The sequence below is a fragment of the Schistocerca serialis genome, chromosome 3, assembly GCF_023864345.2.
Source record: "Schistocerca serialis cubense isolate TAMUIC-IGC-003099 chromosome 3, iqSchSeri2.2, whole genome shotgun sequence".
Lineage (NCBI taxonomy): Eukaryota > Metazoa > Arthropoda > Insecta > Orthoptera > Acrididae > Schistocerca > Schistocerca serialis.
In genome coordinates this window covers 634,154,928-634,175,534 of record NC_064640.1, presented here as the reverse complement: position 1 = coordinate 634,175,534, position 20,607 = coordinate 634,154,928, and the positions used below count along the sequence as shown (strand labels likewise).

General features: G+C 39.0%; 1 protein-coding gene across 4 annotated transcripts in view; it reads left to right on the top strand.

Moving 5' to 3' along the window:
• Window positions 1-20,607, top strand: part of LOC126470515 (constitutive coactivator of peroxisome proliferator-activated receptor gamma-like) — a 750,708-nt gene that overhangs the window by 691,060 nt on the left and 39,041 nt on the right. For all 4 annotated transcript variants that reach the window (XM_050098423.1, XM_050098425.1, XM_050098426.1 and 1 more), the window contains one exon: window positions 18,941-19,153. In XM_050098423.1, coding sequence (XP_049954380.1) covers window positions 18,941-19,153 — 213 coding nt within the window. The remainder of the gene's footprint in view (window positions 1-18,940; window positions 19,154-20,607) is intronic.

Sequence of the window (20,607 nt, the reverse complement as noted above, 5' to 3'; positions counted from 1 at the left end):
ATCAAAAACCACTGTCCCTGATTATAAGTTTACTTGCTAATTTAAATTCAACAACGTCCTTAAAAACACTATCCCAACAGTTGAACATTCATGCCAGAATCAATGTGTTGTTATATTCCATAGGATGACTGGTTCCAAGAAAATGTACTGCAGTGGCAAATTTGCTCGGCTGTTGCAAGCGTATGTGCTGCTAATGCTCAGAACACTGGTACTCCACAGTCCTGATAATCTGACCAATATATGACATGTCACAACTGCAAAGTATGCAGTAGACACCCACATTATGCAAACCAGTATCATCCTTTATGGAACCCCTAATGGGACCCTAGTGGTTGAAAAACACACTTCACATCTTATTTCCACAAAATATGACCAACCCTGTTTGAAATACTCCTGTGTATGGCAAAAAGGCCATAGACTTTGGTAATTAATTGTAATTGTCATGTGACTAGGGCCTCCCGTCAGGTAGACCATTCACCTGGGGCAAGTCTTTCGATTTGACGCCTCTTCGGCGACTTGCTCATTGATGGGGTTGAAATGATGATTATTAGGACAACACAACACCCAGTCCCTGAGTGGAGAAAATCTCCGACACAGCCAGAAATCGAACCCGGGCCCTTAGGATTGACATTCTGTCGCGCTGACCACTCAGCTACCGGGGGCGGACATAGACTTTGGTGTTACCTCAGTATCATCATTACTCACATGGTACACAGTTGGACAACAGTGCAACACATGTCTGAACTGTCCTTACTATAGCCATTCCGATGGAAGGTGACCTTAGATGGTCTAACTCAGCTGACAAACTCTCAGGGCCCAAAATGGCATGGGCTCTCTGAACCAAGGTACAAGCTGGATGGTGACAACTATCAGCCTGCAGATACAAGTCAATCCTTTTCAAACTCCATTCTGAAGCAAATATTTAGGTGGATTGAATTCATGTGTTCTATAAAGACATTCAAATTCTCAGTGCCAGACAACAAAAGTATCATCTGCATATTTGAAAAAACACGCAGGTTTCATGGCCACCAACTCCAAGGCACGTTCCTCTAAATCTTCCATAAACAAATTGGGAATAATAAGTGACAACAGGCTTCCCATCACAACTCCATCTGTCTGCTCATAGTACTGGTCATTGAATAAAAATTAGGTGGAAGTTAACACATGTCAAAATAGGTTCATTAATTCATAACCAAACTTAAATTCAACCAATTGTAATGAAATTTGACAGAGGAACATGAGTGAAGAGAGAGACTACATCAAAACTTACTAGAATATCTGACTCATTCAAATGCATTCCCTATAATCCAAATAAGAAACCCACTGAATTCTTAATGTGGTGCTCTCACCGACCTATTACAGGGCTCAACAGAGTATACAGGTGTTTTGCTACATGATATCTAGGTTGGAGCACTAATGTTACTCACAACTGGATGAAACATTGGTACTCCACAGGTGTTATGCCATGTGATATGTCAGAGCACCAATGTGAGTAGGACTGGTGGTCAGACATACTGTGTAGCAAAACACAGTGTGCCTCGGTGGAGTCCTATAGAAGGTTGGTGTGAGCACCACATTAAGAACTCGGTGGATTTCTTATGTTGATTAGAGGGAATGCATTTGAATGACTCTAGTAATCTAATAGGTTTTGATGTAGTGTCTCTCTTCACTTGTGATCTTCTGTTGAATTTGTTACAGTTGACTGAGGTTAGGTTTGGTGATGAATTAACAAACCTATTTCAACATGTGTTGACTTCACTTACTTCTTATTCAATGACCACTACTATGAGCAGAAAGACGGAGTTGCAGTGGGCAGCCTGTTGTCACCTATTACTCCTAATTTCTTTATGGAAGATTTCGAGAAATGTGCCCTGCAGTTGGTGGCTTTGAAACCTGTGTCTGTGTGTGTGTGTGTGTGTGTGTGTGTGTGTGTGTTTTTCATATATATAGATGATACTTTTGTTGGTTGACCTCATGGCATTGAGAATTTGAACGACCTTGTAGAACACCTGAATTCAATCCACCCAAATATTTGTTTCACAATGGAGGTGGAAAAGGATGGTTGTCTTCCCTTCCTTGATGTTTTGGTTAGGAGGAAGGTGGATGATACATTGGGACATGCCTTTTATAGGAAGGGATAGTCTGTACCTTTGTTTCACAGGGGCCATGTCATCTCAGACCCTGAGAGTTTGTCAGCTGAGTTAGCCCAACTGTAGATAACATTTCATCAGAATGGTTATAGTGAAAGACAGATCAGATGTGCATAGCACCATTGTCCAACTGTGTACTGGGTTAGTGATGATGATACCGAGGTAACACCTTTTTGCCTTACACAGGGAGCATTTCTATCAGGACTGGTCATATTTTGTGGAAATATGATGTGAAGTGTGTTTTTTGACCACCATCCAAGACCAGGGCCCATGTTAGGTTCCATAAAGGATGATACTGGTTTGCATAAGGTGGGTGCCCACTGTATTCCTTGCAGTTGTGGCATGTCATATATTGGTCAGGCTATCAGGATTGTGGAGGACCAGTGTCCTGAGCATAAGTAGCACATACAACAGCCAAGCAAATCCACCATTGCAGAACATTGTCATGGTACCAGTTATCCTGTGGAATGTAACAACACACAAATTCTGGCATGCCCTTCCAGCTATTGGGCTAGTGTCATTAAAGAAGCTCTTGAAATGAAATTAGCAAGTAACCTTATAAATGGAGATGGTGGTTTTTGTTTAAATTCTACATGGAGTCCTGCTCTCTCTTTGTCTAAAAATAGAGGGATAGAGTTTATGCTACCTCACCCGTTGATTATTAATTTCAGCATCCATAACTTCTGATGTCCATCATAACTGGTTTGATGGTGCTAGTGTTTACGTGTGTGTGTGTGTGTGTGTGTGTGTGTGTGTGTGTGTGTGTGTGTGTGTGTGTGTCTGCCAGGAGAAACTCAGGTCTCACAGTATATTTTCACTAATTGCCCAGTCAGTGGAGACCAAAAAATGTTGACTGTGGGAAAAAAATTGTGTACTTGCAAATTTTTGTACAGTGGTAAGGGTGAGTGTCATTAAAAACATACTAAAAATCATGGCAGGTGGTGTGTGTGTCAAAGTCGCTTTTTTAGGTTCTGCTTACATATTTCAAAAACAGTGGGATTTAGCAAAAATATTTCCCAGTACAAAATTAAACAGCATTAAATTGCCTACAGAAAAGGTCCTGTTCTTTTTTCTCTAGGACTAATAGTTTCTGCATTGCAGGAGATGCATAAATCACAGACTATTAAAATAGTGTTTTATTGATATAAAACTAATCTTTATTATTATATGATATGGCTTAGCATCAAATATGAAATGCGTGTATCACATCTAAGTGCAGTAGAAACATATGAAGCAATAAACTATGTTCTGGTGGTGTAACAGGATCGAAAGGGGGGGGGGGGGTGGATATTAGAAATGTGAGGGAAGGTAAGCCACTGGATTGTGGCCATGCACTTCCCTCCTTCATAGATCTGCAAAATGAACAGCAACCAGGCAATTTCCCATTCTCTGTACCACACTATGGCACAAAAGCAGCTACAGTGTACTTCACAAGGTTATACCAGTCCTTTTGCAGCTTCTCTTGTGATTCATTGATGATGCAGTGTGCTGAAAGTTCCAGGGGAGAAGGTGAGTTTATTTTCCACTAAGTATGTTAACACTATATTGAATAAAGATATGAGATGCTAATAATACAAATGCACGGAAAGCATATGGATGATTCTATGTAACGCTCTACACACTGTTCTACACTGCTACAGGAGAAACTGATTCTGTCATCCTGTATGGCAGGTGCAGTGTTCTTCCAGGAAATGAGATATCCTCCATCGTGAGCACTGCTCACTTGTCAGCTTACAGACAGATTACATCTCCACAGTATTTCCCATCCAGTTCTCGTATGTAAGTAGGCAAAATAACTCCACAGTGTTCATGTTTATGTAATGGAGTTATTTTCAGTAGTTAAATGAGCTTTTATATAAAATACATTCCAGTAAACAATGGCTGAGAAGTGCTTAACTTGTAAGTTTGATGTTGTCAGTGACCTATGTAGTGGTAGTGAGAAATGGACAAGATTGAAAAAATATGTCATATTACCACTTCTGTCATTGACAGCATAGTGTAAAGCAGTGTAACCATGGTGCAGTGACTTGTTGGTGAATTAATTAATGATCAGAAAGTGATTGCACTTCTCTCACCACGAATTGTGGTATTGGTAGACTGCATAAATCTCTCCCATTCAAGAATTGTTGTAGACTGGGCTGCACTAAGTGGAGCCACTTACCACACATCCACAATATATTTTGCAAGATGGGTGTCAATACAAATGATGGGATATCACTGATCATGTTTAAACCTAGAATAGTAATCTGCTTTAATGCAGTGCTTGACTTGTGCTGAAATTCTGAAGTTCCATAACACTAAGTGACCTTCTCCTGTTACAGAGAGAGCCAATTTAAGCCTTTAGGCCATATATGACATTGGCTGTGATGATGCATTTGATACCCTCAAGCTGCAAAAAGTATTCCAGTCATTTGCAATGGAGATAATGAAATTGATACAGTCAAATACGTATTGACAGCACGTTACACTTGGGGTAGGGTGTTCAGTGTGGTAGACAGCTGACAGCTCCGGCTGTTAAGCTTTTTTACATAAGAGCTCATTTAACAACAGCAAAAAAAACTCACTTAAGAAATTGAAAATAACTCCACTATATAAACTGGAGCTCAGTGAACTTATTTTGTCTACTCACATGAGGGGTTTGGACAGTAAATTCTGGGGAGATATAGTCAGTCTGTGAGTTGAAAAGCGTGTAGCACTAGTGGTGGGGGAAGATGCCTTTTCTGGAAGAATGCTACAGCTCCCATACAGGATGACTAGGATTCAGTTTCCATCTAGCACTGTGGAACAGTGTCCACAGATTTATGTATATTCTGTCCTTATGCTTTTCTTGCATTTGTATTATTAGTCACTCATACCTGTATTCAAAGCAGTGCTAATACACTTTGTGAAAAATGCACACCTCACCCTAGGTATTTCCTGAATGTAAGTACCATTTTGTTCTGTTGTCACCGCAGCACAAGTATCACAGTTCTGCACATTCACACTTGGCTTTCTGGTTCACTGTATTTCCACTGACACCATTACAGCTAGACTGTGTCAACATTACATTTGTTAGTGATCATTCAAAATGTTTGATGCAATTTCTGAGCCCATCGACTGTTCTGTAATACGGTTTTTGAACACAAAGAATGGTAAGTCAGCTGCAGTTTTGCAGACGTGTGAAGGAGGGAAGTGCATGAACAGAATCTGGTGACCTGCCTTCCCTCACACTTCTAAACTCCACCCCTGTCTTTCTGCCGTGCTACATCCTCAGAACACAATTTATTCCTAAATATGTTTCTACTACACTTAGGTGTGATACAAGCATTTAATATTTGTTCTTAACCCATTTCATTTATCAGTATACATTAATTGTATACCATTAAACACTATTTTTAACAATCTGTGATTTTTTCATCCCCTGCAATGCAGAAATTAGTCCTGGAGAAAAATATGAATAGGACCTTTTTTGTAGTAAAGTTAAAGTACACTGTGCAACACTATTAGAGACTCACATTTTTGAAACACTGTAATTGTCCCCCATTGCAATGCAGGAGTTTGAAATTTGGCTCAAAGATGCCTACTACCTTCCTCTGTAATGGTGCAGAAACATGACATGATTACAGGGGGAAAAAATGCTCCTGAACAGAGAAAGCCATTCACTGATTCCTAGGTGCTGTTGTGACATAAGACCATTTCAACACACCTCAGCTGCATCACACAACATTCACTGGGTTAACGCCTGCTGGCTGCATATAAAATCTAAGGGGTGCCAAAATGGATGTATGTCCACCAGCATCTAGGAATCAGTAAATGGGTGTCTCTGTTCAGTCAAATTAGTGTGTGAAGCAGGAGGGATGAAAAAACATAAACACGCTTTCCTGCTTCAGGTCACAGTCTCGTTTCACTGGATGGTTTTGAACAGTTACTAGTGGTTCCAACCTGTATACCAAAGCAAAATTTACAGTTACACTATACTCCAATAGGGTGCAATCGTGATCAGTGAGGATACAAGCCCATGGATGCCCTTAGGAAAGGGTTGAATCAGTGTTAAAGGTTGTCAAGAAGATCATCCTATTGCCCATTGTAGTGCGAACTGTCGTTTTTGACAGTGAAATGTGTGGTAACCAATGCCCCAGTGGAAGGGGTGGTTTCATTAACATCTTTTACCACACCCACTGAGGACTTTTAGTGTTGATTCTGTTGATGGTGTGTGTGAAATGTTTCTGTTGGTCACTTATAAGGAAACTGCATTATTTCAATGATGGGCATTGTGGTTATGACCTCCATTGCAGAGGCGTAAAAAGAATTGGTGAAATGTGTATAAAAGGGGTTGGAATGACATTCCCATTGTATGACATGTCCACAAAGTCTTGGGCAGAAGAAATCATCTTACACCTCACATGAACTTCTGAGCTCTGGCCGCTTTGTCCTATGTGTCACCATTTTGCTGTTTGAAACATCACCAAGTTCGTCGCTAGGTCCATGGTTTTACACAATTACAGAAGAAGGTTGGAGGTGCCTTTGAGCTAAATTTCAAACGTCTACATTGCCATGGGAGACAATTATGGTGTTCCAAAAATGTGACCCTTTAATTGTGTTGTGCAGTGTATTTAATTTTGTTCCGGGTAACATTTTCAGCAGAGGTCAAAGTTTTCGAGCTAGTCAAGAAAACTCAAAAAGATTTAAATGCCCCCCCCCACCCCCCCACCCCCCCACACACACAAACACACATGTGCTCCCACTCACATCTGAACAGTCAGGATGTCTATTATTTGTTTCCTACTCCCTACCACCGTACGAAAAATTTGTAACTACACAAATTTATTGCCCTAATTTTTCCTTGATGACTGGGCTGTAAGTTCCTGTCATGAAAAGAATATTTTCAAAATGAAAGCCATAATATGGTGTTTGTCCACAGGATTAATTTACTTAGTTGACTGGTTGTTGGTGTACAAGACCAACGTCAGTCTTTAACTGACTGTTGTCATCAAAGAAGTTACAATATTCATGAACAACATTAGAAGACATATTACTCATCTAGAGTGGGGCATGAACACAAAGCAAATTTCATATTTGGCAGTGCAGTGGTAATACAATTACAAAGTTAAAAGCTAACAATAAATAAATATAAAATTAGCAAATGAGGAAGAACATTAACACTACACCCAAAAACAGTGCCTATACAACAGTTTCAATTAAATTAACAACATCAATAAATATAAAAATAAAAACAGAATTCTGTCAAGTACTCAAAACTAATAAAAATAAAATTAGAATATTTTAAAAGAAGGGCAGCATGAATAGTTACATATTTGTTTGACTCACAGGAATTGTCATGGAAACACTGAAAAATCAGAATGGCAGATAGTTAAGAAATACATCATTTATCTGGAATGACCACAAACAAAGTTTCCAAAACCAGTGTGGAGTGAAGATTCTGGGAATATACTTCAGCCCCTTAATTATTACCTCTGTAGGTATTATACAGATAACATTAGAGTAATTACAGTGTGCACAGAGGAATTTAAGTAGTTATTCCTCTTGCATTGTAAATGTGAAAGGTACAGGAATAAACCTGCGTGCCACTCTGAGAAGTACATCTAATATTCACATTATTTACAGAGTACAAATGTAAATGTAGATGTTGTTGTTGTGGTCTTCAGTCCTGAGTCTGGTTTGATGCAGCTCTCCATGCTACTCTATCCTGTGTAAGCTTCTTCATCTCCCAGTACCTACTGCAGCCTACATCCTTCTGAATCTGCTTAGTGTATTCATCTCTTGGTCTCCCTCTATGATTTTTACCCTCCACGCTGCCCTCCAATACTAAATTGGTGATCCCTCGATGTCTCAGAACATGTCCTACCAAATGATCCCTTCTTCTAGTCAAGTTGTGCCACAAGCTCCTCTTCTCCCCAATTCTGTTCAATACCTCCTCATTAGTTATGTGATCTACCCATCTAATCTTCAGCATTCTTCTGTACCACCACATTTCGAAAGCTTCTATTCTCTTCTTGTCTAAACTATTTATCGTCCACGTTTCACTTACATACATGGCTACACTTCATACAAATACTTTCAGAAATGACTTCCTGACACTTAAATCTGTACTTGATGTTAACAAATTTTTCTTCTTCAGAAACGCTTTCCTTGCCATTGCCAGTCTACATTTTATATCCTCTCTACTTCGACCATCATCAGTTATTTTACTCCCCAAATAGCAAAACTCCTTTACTACTTTAAGTGTCTCATTTCCTAATCTAATTCCCTCAGCATCACCCGACTTAATTCGATTACATTCCATTATCCTCGTTTTGCTTTTGTTGATGTTCATCTTATACCCTCCTTTCAAGACACTGTCCATCCCGTTCAACTGCTCTTCCAAGTCGTTTGATGTCTCTGACAGAATGACAATGTCATCGGTGAACCTCAAAGTTTTTATTTCTTCTCCATGGATTTTAATACCTACTCCGAACTTTTCTTTTGTTTCCTTTATTGCTAGCTCAATATACAGATTGAATAACATCGGGGATAGGTTACAACCCTGTCTCACTCCCTTCCCAACCACTGCTTCCCTTTCATACCCCTCAACTCTTATAACTGCCCTCTGATTTCTGTACAAATTGTAAATAGCCTTTCGCTCTCTGTATTTTACCCCTGCCACCTTCAGAATTTGTAAGCGAGTATTCCAATCAACATTGTCAAAAGCTTTCTGTAAGTCTACAAATGCTAGAAACGTAGGTTTGCCTTTCCTTAATCTTTCTTCTAAGATAAGTCGTAGGGTCAGTATTGCCTCATGTGTTCCAACATTTCTATGGAATCCAAACTGATCTTCCCCGAGGTCCGCTTCTACCAGTTTTTCCATTCATCTGTAAAGAATTCGCGTTAGTATTTTGCAGCTGTGACTTATTAAACTGATAGTTCAGTAATTTTCACATCTGTCAACACCTGCTTTCTTTGGGATTGGAATTATTATATTCTTCTTGAAGTCTGAGGGTATTTCGCCTGTCTCATACATCTTTCTCACCAGATGGTAGAGTTTTGTCATGACTAGCTGTCCTAAGGCCGGCAGTAGTTCTAATGGAATGTTGTCTACTCCCGGGGCCTCGTTTCAACTCAGGTCTTTCAGTGCTCTGTCAAACTCTTCACGCAGTATCATATCTCCCATTTCATCTTCATCTACATCCTCGTCCGTTTCCATAATATTGTCCTCAAGTACATCGCCCTTGTATAGACCCTCTATATACTCCTTCCACCTTTCTGCTTTCCCTTCTGTACTTAGAACTGGGTTTCCATCATAGCTCTTGATATTCATGCAAGTGGTTCTCCTTTCTCCAAATGTCTCTTTAATTTTCCTGTACGCAGTATCTATCTTACCCCTAGTGAGATAAGCCTCTACATCCTTACATTTGTCCTCTAGCCATCCCTGCTCAGCCATTTTGCACTTCCTGTCGATCTCATTTTTGAGACGTTTGTATTCCTTTTTGCCTGCTTCATTTATTGCATTTTTATATTTTCTCCTTTCATCAATTAAATTCAATATTTCTTCTGTTACCCAAGGGTTTCTACTAGCCCTCGTCTTTTTACCTATTTGATCCTCTGCTGCCTTCACTATTCCATCCCTCAAAGCTACCCATTCTTCTTCTACTGTATTTCTTTCCCCCATTCCTGTCAATTGTTCCCTAATGCTCTCCCTGAAACTCTGTACAACCTCTGGTTCTTTCAGTTTATCCAGGTCCCATCTCCTTAAATTCCCACCTTTTTGCAGTTTCTTCAGTTTTAATCTACAGTTCATAACCAATAGATTGTGGTCAGAGTCCACATCTGCCCCTGGAAATGTCTTACAATTTAAAACCTGGTTCCTAAATCTCTGTCTTACCATTATATAATCTATCTGATACCTTTTAGTATCTCCAGGGTTCTTCCACATATACAACCTTCTTTCATGGTTCTTAAACCAAGTGTTAGCTATGATTAAGTTATGCTCTGTGCAAAATTATACCAGGTGGTTTCCTCTTTCATTTATTAGTCTCAATCCATATTCACCTACTATGTTTCCTTCTCTCCCTTTTCATACGCTTGAATTCCAGTCACCCATGACTATTAAATTTTTGTCTCCCTTCACTACCTGAATAATTTCTTTTATCTCATCATACATTTCATCAATTTCTTCATCATCTGCAGAGCTAGTTGGCATATAAACTTGTACTGCTGTAGTAGGCGTGGGCTTTGTGTCTATCTTGGCCACAATAATGCGTTCACTATGCTGTTTGTGGTAGCTTACCCGTACTCCTATTTTTTTATTCATTATCAAACCTACACCTGCATTACCCCTATTTGATTTTGTATTTATAACCCTGTATTCACCTGACCAAAAGTCTTGTTCCTCCTGCCACCGAACTTCACTAATTCCCACTATATCTAACTTTGACCTGTCCATTTCCCTCTTTAAATTTTCTAACCTACCTGCCCGATTAAGGGATCTGACATTCCACACTCCGATCTGTAGAACGCCAGTTTTCTGTCTCCTGATAACAACGTCCTCCTGAGTAGTCCCCGCCCGGAGATCCGAATGGGGGACTATTTTATCTTCGGAATATTTTACCCGAGAGGACGCCACCATCTTTTAATCATACAGTAAAGCTGCATGTCCTCGGGAAAAATTACGGCTGTAGTTTCCCCTTGCTTTCAGCCGTTCGCAGTACCAGAACAGCAAGGCTATTTTGGTTAGTGTTACAAGGCCAGATCAGTCAATCATCCAGACTGTTGCCCCTGCAACTACTGAAAAGGCTGCTGTCCCTCTTCAGGAACCACACATTTGGCCTCTCAACAGATACCTCTCCATTGTGGTTGCACCTACAGTATGGCTATCTGTATCGTTGAGGCACGCAAGCCTCCCCACCAACGCCAAGGTCCGTGGTTCATGGGGGTTAGATGCAGACAGGAATAACAGTGAGCCAAACAGTGTGCCACATATACTAGGAAATGTTTCATAGCACTGAAGTTTAGCATGAGCCTGAAGGCTGCACACTTAACAGAGTCCACCAAAAGTATGCTAATAGATCTCGGAAGAAGTGAAGTGTTCCTGATGATTGGAAAAGAGTACAGGTCATTTCCATTTTCAAGAAGGGTCATCAAGCAGATGTGCAAACTGTAGGCCTATACCCCTGATGTCAGCCTGTTGTGGAATTTTGGAATATGTTTTATGCTCACATTTTATGATATTTCTGGAGGTTAAAATTCTCCTCTTTAGGAATCAACATGGGTTTTGAAAGCAATGACTGCAAGAAACCCTGCTTATTCTGTTTGTCCACAAGACCCAGGAAGCAGTAGATACCAGTGCCCAACTATATGCCATATTCCTTGACTTTCATAAAGCATTTAATGCGGTTCCACACTGCTGCTAAGAATGAAATATGAATGTACAGAATATCAGACCAACTGTGTGATTGGACTGAAGAGTTTCTAGCATACAGAACACAGCATGTCATTCTCAATGGAGGAAAGTGAAACTAGCTTTGGGCATACCCCAACAGAGGTTGTAGATCCATTACTTTTTTCAGTATATGTGAAAATGGTATAGTGGACAATGTCAGAAGTTTCATTAGGCTTTTTGTGGATGATTCTGTTGTTTACAGAGAAATTGCGACACTAGAAAATTGTGGCAAAACACAGGGAGATCTGCAGAGGACAAGAGTTTTGTGCAGGGAGTAGCAATTGATCTTTGGCATAAACAAGTGTAATATATTGCACATATATAGACAGGGAGATTCATTATTATATGATTACATGAGTGCAGAACAGTCACTGGAAGCAGTTACTTTCATAAAATATCTGGTAGTATGCATATGCAACATTTTAAAGTGGAATAGCCACACAAAACTAATTGCAGGACAGGTAGATGCCAAACTGAGATTCATTGGAAGAATCCTCATAAAATGTCGCCTACCAACAAAGGAAGTAGATTACGAAAACCTAGTTGGACCAAAACTTGAATGTTGCTCGTCAGTACGAAATCCGTACCAGATAGGAAATAGAGATCCAAAGAAAAGCAACACATTTTGTTACAGGTTCATATAGTAAGCATGAAAGTGTCGTGGAGATGATGAAACAACTCCACAGGTAGATGCTGTAAGAGAGCCATTCTGCATCATGGTGTGGTTTTCTGTTAAAGTTCCAAGAGTGTGTGTTCCTAGAAGAGTCAGCAAATATATTGATTCCTCCTGTGAATATATTGCAAAAAGACCACAAAGATAAAATTAGAAATATCTGAGCCCCCCCTAGAGACTTACTGGCAAATGTTCTTCCTGCAAACCATTCATGACTGGAACAGGAATTCGAGAATTGAGAATGGTATACAAAGTACCCTCCACCTCAACTGCAAGGTGGCTTGTCAAGTATATATATGTTCAATTTATGTAATCACTTTCAACTAGTGTGCTGGATTCTTCAAATTTGTTGGTAACAGGAAGACTATTGGAGTAGTATAATGGTTTAAGTATGAATTACCATTATGCATTTGGACTTAAAATAAAATTTTATGGTGGAGTAAGATGTGGAGAAGCTGAAGCAAAGTCTCATACACAATAGCCAGAGCTGCAAGTATAAGTATGAGAGTCATTCAATAAATAATTTGCCACAATTTTTCTCTCAGAACATATGTATTCTTAACAGTTGGAATTTGGTGACAGTATCAATTAAAAATTCTTTTGCTATGATGTTTGATGCCCTTACACCAGCATTATGTAACAGCATGTATTACCTGTTGGCTAAAGCTAAGCTTGCACAGGATAGAGTAGCATGGAGAGCTGCATCAAACCAGTCTCAGGACTGAAGACAACAACAACAACAACAACAACAACAACAACAAAGCTTTGGTCCTGTGCTAGTAGTCATATTTTCATTGCACTCACATTTGCAGTGCTGTAGAGCTAAGTTTTGAGTTTTGATGTGATAGTCTGCAAGAATAATGACATCTGCATGATTCAGTATGTGGGGAGCATAGGCTGTGACAGGAGTCCCAAACATCGTCAATTGTGGAGCTCAGTTATGTGCTTCCTGACACTTAAACTCTATTTACCCATCACCAGCAGTACTCCTATCAACTGCATCTTTACAACAAACTGCACACAAACATTTATGGATGTTCTCCATGGTTTCTTTTTCTGCAACCAAGAATGCAATTACAGTATGTTGCTTCTAATGAGTGTCTTATGCAGATGCCATTTTGATGCTTCACTACAGTTCTGCATCTGTTGGAATTGTTTAAAACTTTGTACACATGTGAAAGAAACATCAAATTTGAATAATCTAAAAGTATGTTTCCTTATATATATTAATGGCTGTAGTAATAAAAATAATGATAATTTGGGGCATTACTTATTGCAAAACCCCTGTATTTTCCAATTCAGCTGTTCCACTCAAGCAATAGTGTTGCAGCTGTTTATTGTAATCATACCGTAGTGGGTTGCTCTGTATTTTATATAAGCAATGGATTTTTTTTTCAGAAGAGCACAGTTGTTTGTAATAATGTCATAATGACTTCATGGCACTAAGCCTGCAGTTGCAGTAGATCTCATAATGTCTCTGAAATGAGACATTCACATATACTCACTCTCAAGTGCCAACAAATCATCGCACTTCATTTCATGCTCTGCTATATAGTTATATATTACTGCTTTGGGCATGTGACTGAAACCAAAAAATGTTCATTTTCATCACAATTATCATTTTAAATTCAGGTACAAAAATACGTTTGATGTTGATGATGAAAACGAATGCAGGAATCACCTTCACTAAGCTTAGTTTCCATACTTCATTACAGCAACATTATTAATTTATCAAATAATAGCACAAGTAAAGAAAACTGCTTCCCATGTACCAAAGTTGTTGAGAGTTCTATACTCATACAAACAAGAACTTGAATATTTTACGTCAGTTTACAAATGTGCATTTTTCTTCAGAGCACACATACAGACCCATATAAATAGCTACAGTGTCATGCTACTGCAGTCTCACTGCCCAGTTAATCCTGAGAAACTGAAGGTATCACATGCTTATAATATTCTGCCAAATTTTCCTTGGTGCAGCACTGTTAGATAGCAGCCTTTCAGTGGTGTACAATAATATGTGATTCCTCAGCATTCTGATAACAGACATTGTGTCAATAAATGTGTTGTTTACAATTTTGCTGAGAGGAATAAGGATTTGGATTTAGCAAAGCTTGAAATTATGTATTATTACTGGAAAAAGATAAGAGCTGTGGGCTATACTTGCAAGCTGGCCTATGGTGGTGACAATTCTCCATCTGCCAAATGACTAAAAAGTCATAACCACCACACCCAAGAGGTGCCACATTTATCAGTAATGCAAGGAAATCTGACATTTGTTAAATAGTAGCCCCTATGTGCATCACCTAATTAGTTGAGTAACTTTACAAAAAATTAATTTAACTCCTTCAAACCCACAACAAAATAAATGACATCACAGGGAATGAGAATGGGTGTCATTGAAAAATTAATAACAAGTACCTACAGCATCACATAGAGATTTATTAACTAATATCAAAGTCAAGAGAGAAAAACCATATAAACAGAAACTTCAAGTGTATAACATTTCATTAACACAAATACAGGTTGGTTGGCAATATACTTGGAGAACCTAACTGGAATTTACATGTAGATGAGGCCGGCTGCTGTGAGTGGAAGAATGCCAGTCAAGGCAAGCACGCTCTAATGTATTGTTCCACTGATTGGTCTCTCATGTCAAAATATAATTAAGCATGCAATGAACACTGGGAGCAACTACTGCGAGTACAAGGCTGCTATAAAAAAGATGGTCATGGAAGTAATTGATAAGATTCTGAATTTGCTGAAGATGCACAGCATTACTGATATAGCTGGTGAGAGATGAGATGTCATCATCTGCATGCGACGCTGCCAAAGCTGCAATGTTTGGTAGCACATCGTACAGCAGGAGATAATCTCACATCCACCAGCGATTGTTCCACATCGACAAAAATATTGAAATTTCACCCGGGTGTCTGAATGAGTTTACAACTAACTGCTCTCTCCATAAAAATGGGAGAGCTCTGGTGTCTGTATTCCGCGACAGTCAAGAAGCAAGTCCATTCCTTTACTGAAGTATCTGCACTATCAGAATAGAAATGTGTAAAAATCAGATCTGGAAACAGTTTATTGGACTCACCAAAACAAAACAATAGTATAATATCCAAAAGAACAAACGACTCGATTCCAACTGCAGATCGACACAAATACAAAATAGTAATAATAATAAAAAGACCTAACTTTTCACAGGGCGGGCATCAACACAAACAGTTCTACAATGTCAAGAGGTTTGTCGACTATACCAGGAGATTGGCCAACTAGAAGAGGCGTCTGGCCATGGCTGCCGGGGCAGCAGCTCTGTATCCTTCTGAGCGATGCGTCGAACTGCCTTTTGCTGGCAGTGTGCCACTTTATAAGGCCCATTGCCGGATGTATCTGCCAGAACTATTTGCGATCACGTGCCTGGTGCAGCAAATTAGTTCCTAGGCTTGCTACGCCCTCAGGTGAAGCTGTTCTGCAGGCTCCACAAATGGGTAGCGGTCGCTGGGGACCATTGGTGGAGACCTGGAGGTGTGTTGTGTTGTGGCCACCAATAAGTCTTTGTTTTGACAACACAGATGACATAGGTTTTCCTGGTGAACATATTCAGGCATCCTGTGATGGCTGACGTAAAGTGGGATGCCGATGCAGTAGGTGCTACGATGTCCAAAATGTGTGGCCACAGCATCTACCATTGTTCAACATCTTCCAAAAAACAGCTGTTCTCCCTGATGTTCTTGAACTTCTGACTCCCACACCATGTCCACTAGCTAATAAAGTGGTTAGGCCAGCACCAAGATGCCCAGTGCTGCCAGTTTCTAAAAAAGTGTCATTTTGCATTCAGCCATGGCCTTCCCACCCTCTTGCTTCGGCCACTAGTGGAACAAGGCCAACCACCAGAATTGTGGCCCATAAACCACTGCCCTGCAGGGCCCACAGCCAGTTTCGGTGACTACAAAGGAAGGCTAGCAATGAGAACGTTTTGAGAACTCACCTGCTGCTCAGGGAAAGTTCTAAAGCTGCCCCTAATGCGATTGTCACCTCCAGCGTCTAAAAATCTGTCTCTATAGCCGAGTTTAATTCTACTGCTGCTACTCAAGTCATGCAAGTACTGTTAGATCAATCAGTGGTTTATCCTAATTCTAATAGTCCATCAGGTTAATATCAATGAGGGAAAATTTAGATATACCGAAAACGAATGAACTTGTATGATAATCACCAAGACAAAATGAAAGTGGAAGTGCCCGACAGGTATTACCATGGCAGTGGCCTTCCCGGAAAGCACTGTCATCTTTCATACTTCCTCATTTTGTAGTAGTAAAGCTTATTTCTTACAGTAGCACACTTGGTGCTTCTCTTTGCCTTGATTGCAGACTCTATAAGACAGCCAGGAAGTGAAAGCAATGCAATTACATATGAATTAGTGTGCTTTTTTAAGGCTGGTCTTTGATACCAAAGGACTATAGTTTAATAGTTGTTCAGATGTGAATTACAAATTTAATGAAAAATTGTGAAATTTAAAATGAAAGTCTTGTTACTTAATGTGACTTTTATAGCTTTATTTCCAAATTAACCTGATTTTGTGCTTGCAGATTAGGTTTCTTAATATTCTGCAATGTAATTTGATAAATTAAGTCTGTAATAATTAAATATCTGATCAGAGTTACAGTTGTGTTTGCTGAAAGAACATTGCAAATGGAACAGAATGAACATTGGAAAACACGCAAGGCAAGGAAGAAAAGTATCAAGAGAAATGAGTCATATTTTACATTAATTATACTACTCATTCTCTCCAATCCAACCAACCAATTACACTACTAATAAGCTGTTTTGCATCTAGGATGTGATATATCAACTAGTATGTATCATGGTGTGCAGAACCTGAATCCACCTTTCAAAGTGATGTAGCACAAAAGAATTTTAATTTTTAAGGGTATTTTTGTGTCAGGCCTTGAAACATTTGAAAGAAAAGTTTCCTAAATTGAGTGAAGCAGAGCTGAAAGAAGGTATATTTTTTTGGATAACAGATAATAAAATTGCTGAAAGATTCAACCTTTGATACCAAAGCCACAAATATCGAAGTTGCTGTTGGTCCTCATTCAAAGCAATTGGGAAACACTTTTCGGGCAGCAAAAGAGATTACACCTTGGTTTCCATTATGAATTATCTGTTTGACAGGTGCAAGAACATGAGGTTTAGAATGTTACTTAAAATTCTCTTTTTACATTCCTACCTTGATTTGTTTTCTGGAAAATCTGGGAGCCATAAGTGATGAGCAGGATGAATGCTTTCACTGAGATTTCTGTGTGATGGAAAGCCATTATGAAGGTCACTGGAACCTTTTGATGATGAGCTACCACTGTTGAAGTCTAATGGGATAGTGATGAACCAGCAGACAAAAGAAGAGTACCATGGTCACATTTTTCAGTTATCAAAGAAGTTTAGAGTTGAAAATATGTGTGAAATAATTGAGGCCTTCTATTGGCATCATGTTCATATATACATATTAAATAATATTGAGTTCTAAAGTTCTGGATACATATTTATTGTTTGTTTTAATTCTGTCAGTGTTCACCAGTATTGTTTTGATTCTGCTGTGTATCTATGAAATTAAAGTGTTAAAGAAAAAACTGGTTTTACCAGTGAATTCAGCACCCCAAAATTAGGTAAATCCATCAGTTTGCAAACCAGATGCAAAAAAAGTTTAAATATGTTGACTACTGATATTAATACAAACACATGAGAAAACCAGAGTGCATGGTAGATGCTGACCATTAATATGTTGTATGAACCTTTACAACTAACCACACTGAAATGGTTTGACAAGTTGTTGATGAATGCGTTGATGCTCATTCACACCATCACACCATCACTGGTCCAAGAACATGTCTCTCACTCCACCTTACGCCAGTCCACTGTTACACAGTGATGAACAGAATGCACTCAAGTACAGAGGTAATCTGTGTGTAGTTACTGTCAGTGTTCAGTTACTACCAGTAAACAGTTGGCCTTGAAACGTGGACTCCTTATGATGTTGCTAGGTGTGACTCCAGTAGTCAGCCAGAAAGTTGCTTCATGGTGTTGCTGTCAGAGAATGGTGCTACTGAGGGCTTGTGATCCTTGGTCAACCTGTTATGATTCAAGTCTGAATGACTATGGTAGCTCGATACACTTGAGTGATGTTCTGGAGATAGCCTTTTGGGTCATTGACTGCACCTGTATGACATCTGTCGTTATTTGCCGCTCTTAAAATCATTCTTTATCGTACTCTGCAACACAGGAACCACATTGCATACCTATGCCTTGTTCTAGTTAACAATTTTAACAGGTTACACCTCTTCCTCTCATGGGAGGAGAATGTATAATGATTTACAGTATATATGGGGTGACACACACTATGTGATGTTATAACCTTGAGGAAGTACTCATGGCTGTGTGGCAAAGTTGAGGGACGTCACACTGTCAGATTGACACAAATTGCTGTTGGTTTTATGCTTGTTCTACAACTGCCCAGTTTTTTGTATTATTTATACTTTTAGACCTCAGCATGACTGCCTTATAATTGATTAAATGAACAGTTTTGGCCATAAACAATGTAAAATTACATAGTAATGGCATTGATCACTTAAATATTCTCTCTCAGTATTCTTTTTAAATATAAGCAATGCTGTTTTTAAGATCACTTATTCATTCTTTGCATTTCAGGAAGTTGACAAGTTATTCATTATGGAAACTGAAGTTGATTTGTTCATTATCATGGCTATAACTATTAATGAACATGACTATGAATACCTAAAAGGTATACATGTCTCAAAGCCTAATGCTCGAGGGTATCGTTTGACAAATATTTATCTTAAAACTGCAATGCATGTTTTCAATACCATTGGAGCATGTGGCTTTCCAGTACCACCTCAAGAGGTAAGCTAACACTGCTGTTTCAGATGCCATCATTTCCTAGTTATTTTGTCTTCATGATTTTTACTGTACTTGTTAATAGAAATAGACACCTAAAAAGGTGTTTCAGAAAAGAATAAATTTTTCATTGCTTCTTGTGGCCACCACTACAGATAATATTTTGTGGCCTCTAGATTTGTCATTTTGCTATATACAAATAACAAAGAAAATGAAAAAATGGGAAATAAACCTTATATATTTATAGAAATTTTCACTTTCCTTTTGTAGACACACATTATTATTACATTGTAGTCTCAGCATACTCGCACCATCAGAAATACAATTTTAACATTCTCTGTTACAGTTTATAGCAAACCAACATACTTAAAAGATATACTTCCCTTAAAATATAGTTCCACATTGAGACCAATTAAAATTTACAGTTTCATTAAAATCAATAAAGGCTACATGAAACTAAGTGATATCAGAGCAAAGGAGTTTGATCTACTTGTCCACAGATATTCATATGAGTTTTACTGCTTATAAAAGAAGCTATAATATGCATTTAGACTAATAGAACTGGTCTTGTTATTTGAATGATAAGGTGTTGCCACAAACATTGCTATGATGCACTGTAAATGGGCTGTCACAATTAATGCCACATTATACACTGGTGGGTGAATCTAAGGATGAAAGTAACTTTCACATGAGGTGTCACTGCCAAGTAACATGGCTTGATGAAACTTGGACCATACATGGAAAGAACTGCTACTGTACAGTATTGAATCTAACTGAAAGAAATATGTGACGAGACAGCCATAAATACTTTTTTTATTCAAAGAGAAGAATTAAATTGAAGTCACAATGATTCATAATGGTTTTGTGGACATTACACAAGATGGAACACGGTTCTTAATAAAGTGTGTGATCACCACAGATGGCAAAGTACGCTCTCCAGCGTGATCCCATGCTGGCCGCAATGATGGTAAGGAGTTCTTGTGGTAGGGTGTTTGGTTTCTCCACCAGCATTGTTGATAGCTGCTGGATGCTATTTGGTGCATGTGGATGTTCTGTAGTACCTCTCCCTAACACATCCCTCACATGCTGAATGGAATTAAGTTGGTGGAATGGGCAGGCCAGTCCATTCACTAAATATTCTCTCGCTCCAAGAGCTCCTCGATCTGCACAGTTCAAAGCAGTCATGTTTGTCAACATAGAATGAAGTCACGGCCAAATGAAACTCTGAAAAAACACATATGGAGAAGAAGTACAGTGTCCCAATAACACTGATAGGTACATATACTGTATTCAAAAATTGGGAGGTCAATGTGCCCATACAACACTATGCATCCCTACACCGTAACATCTAGACCACCAAAATGATCGCGGTTGACAATGTTCCTGGGCACATTACATGTTCCCGCTTCTAGATATATGAGGGTATGTGCAGCATTATCGACCATGTTCATTTTGGTGGT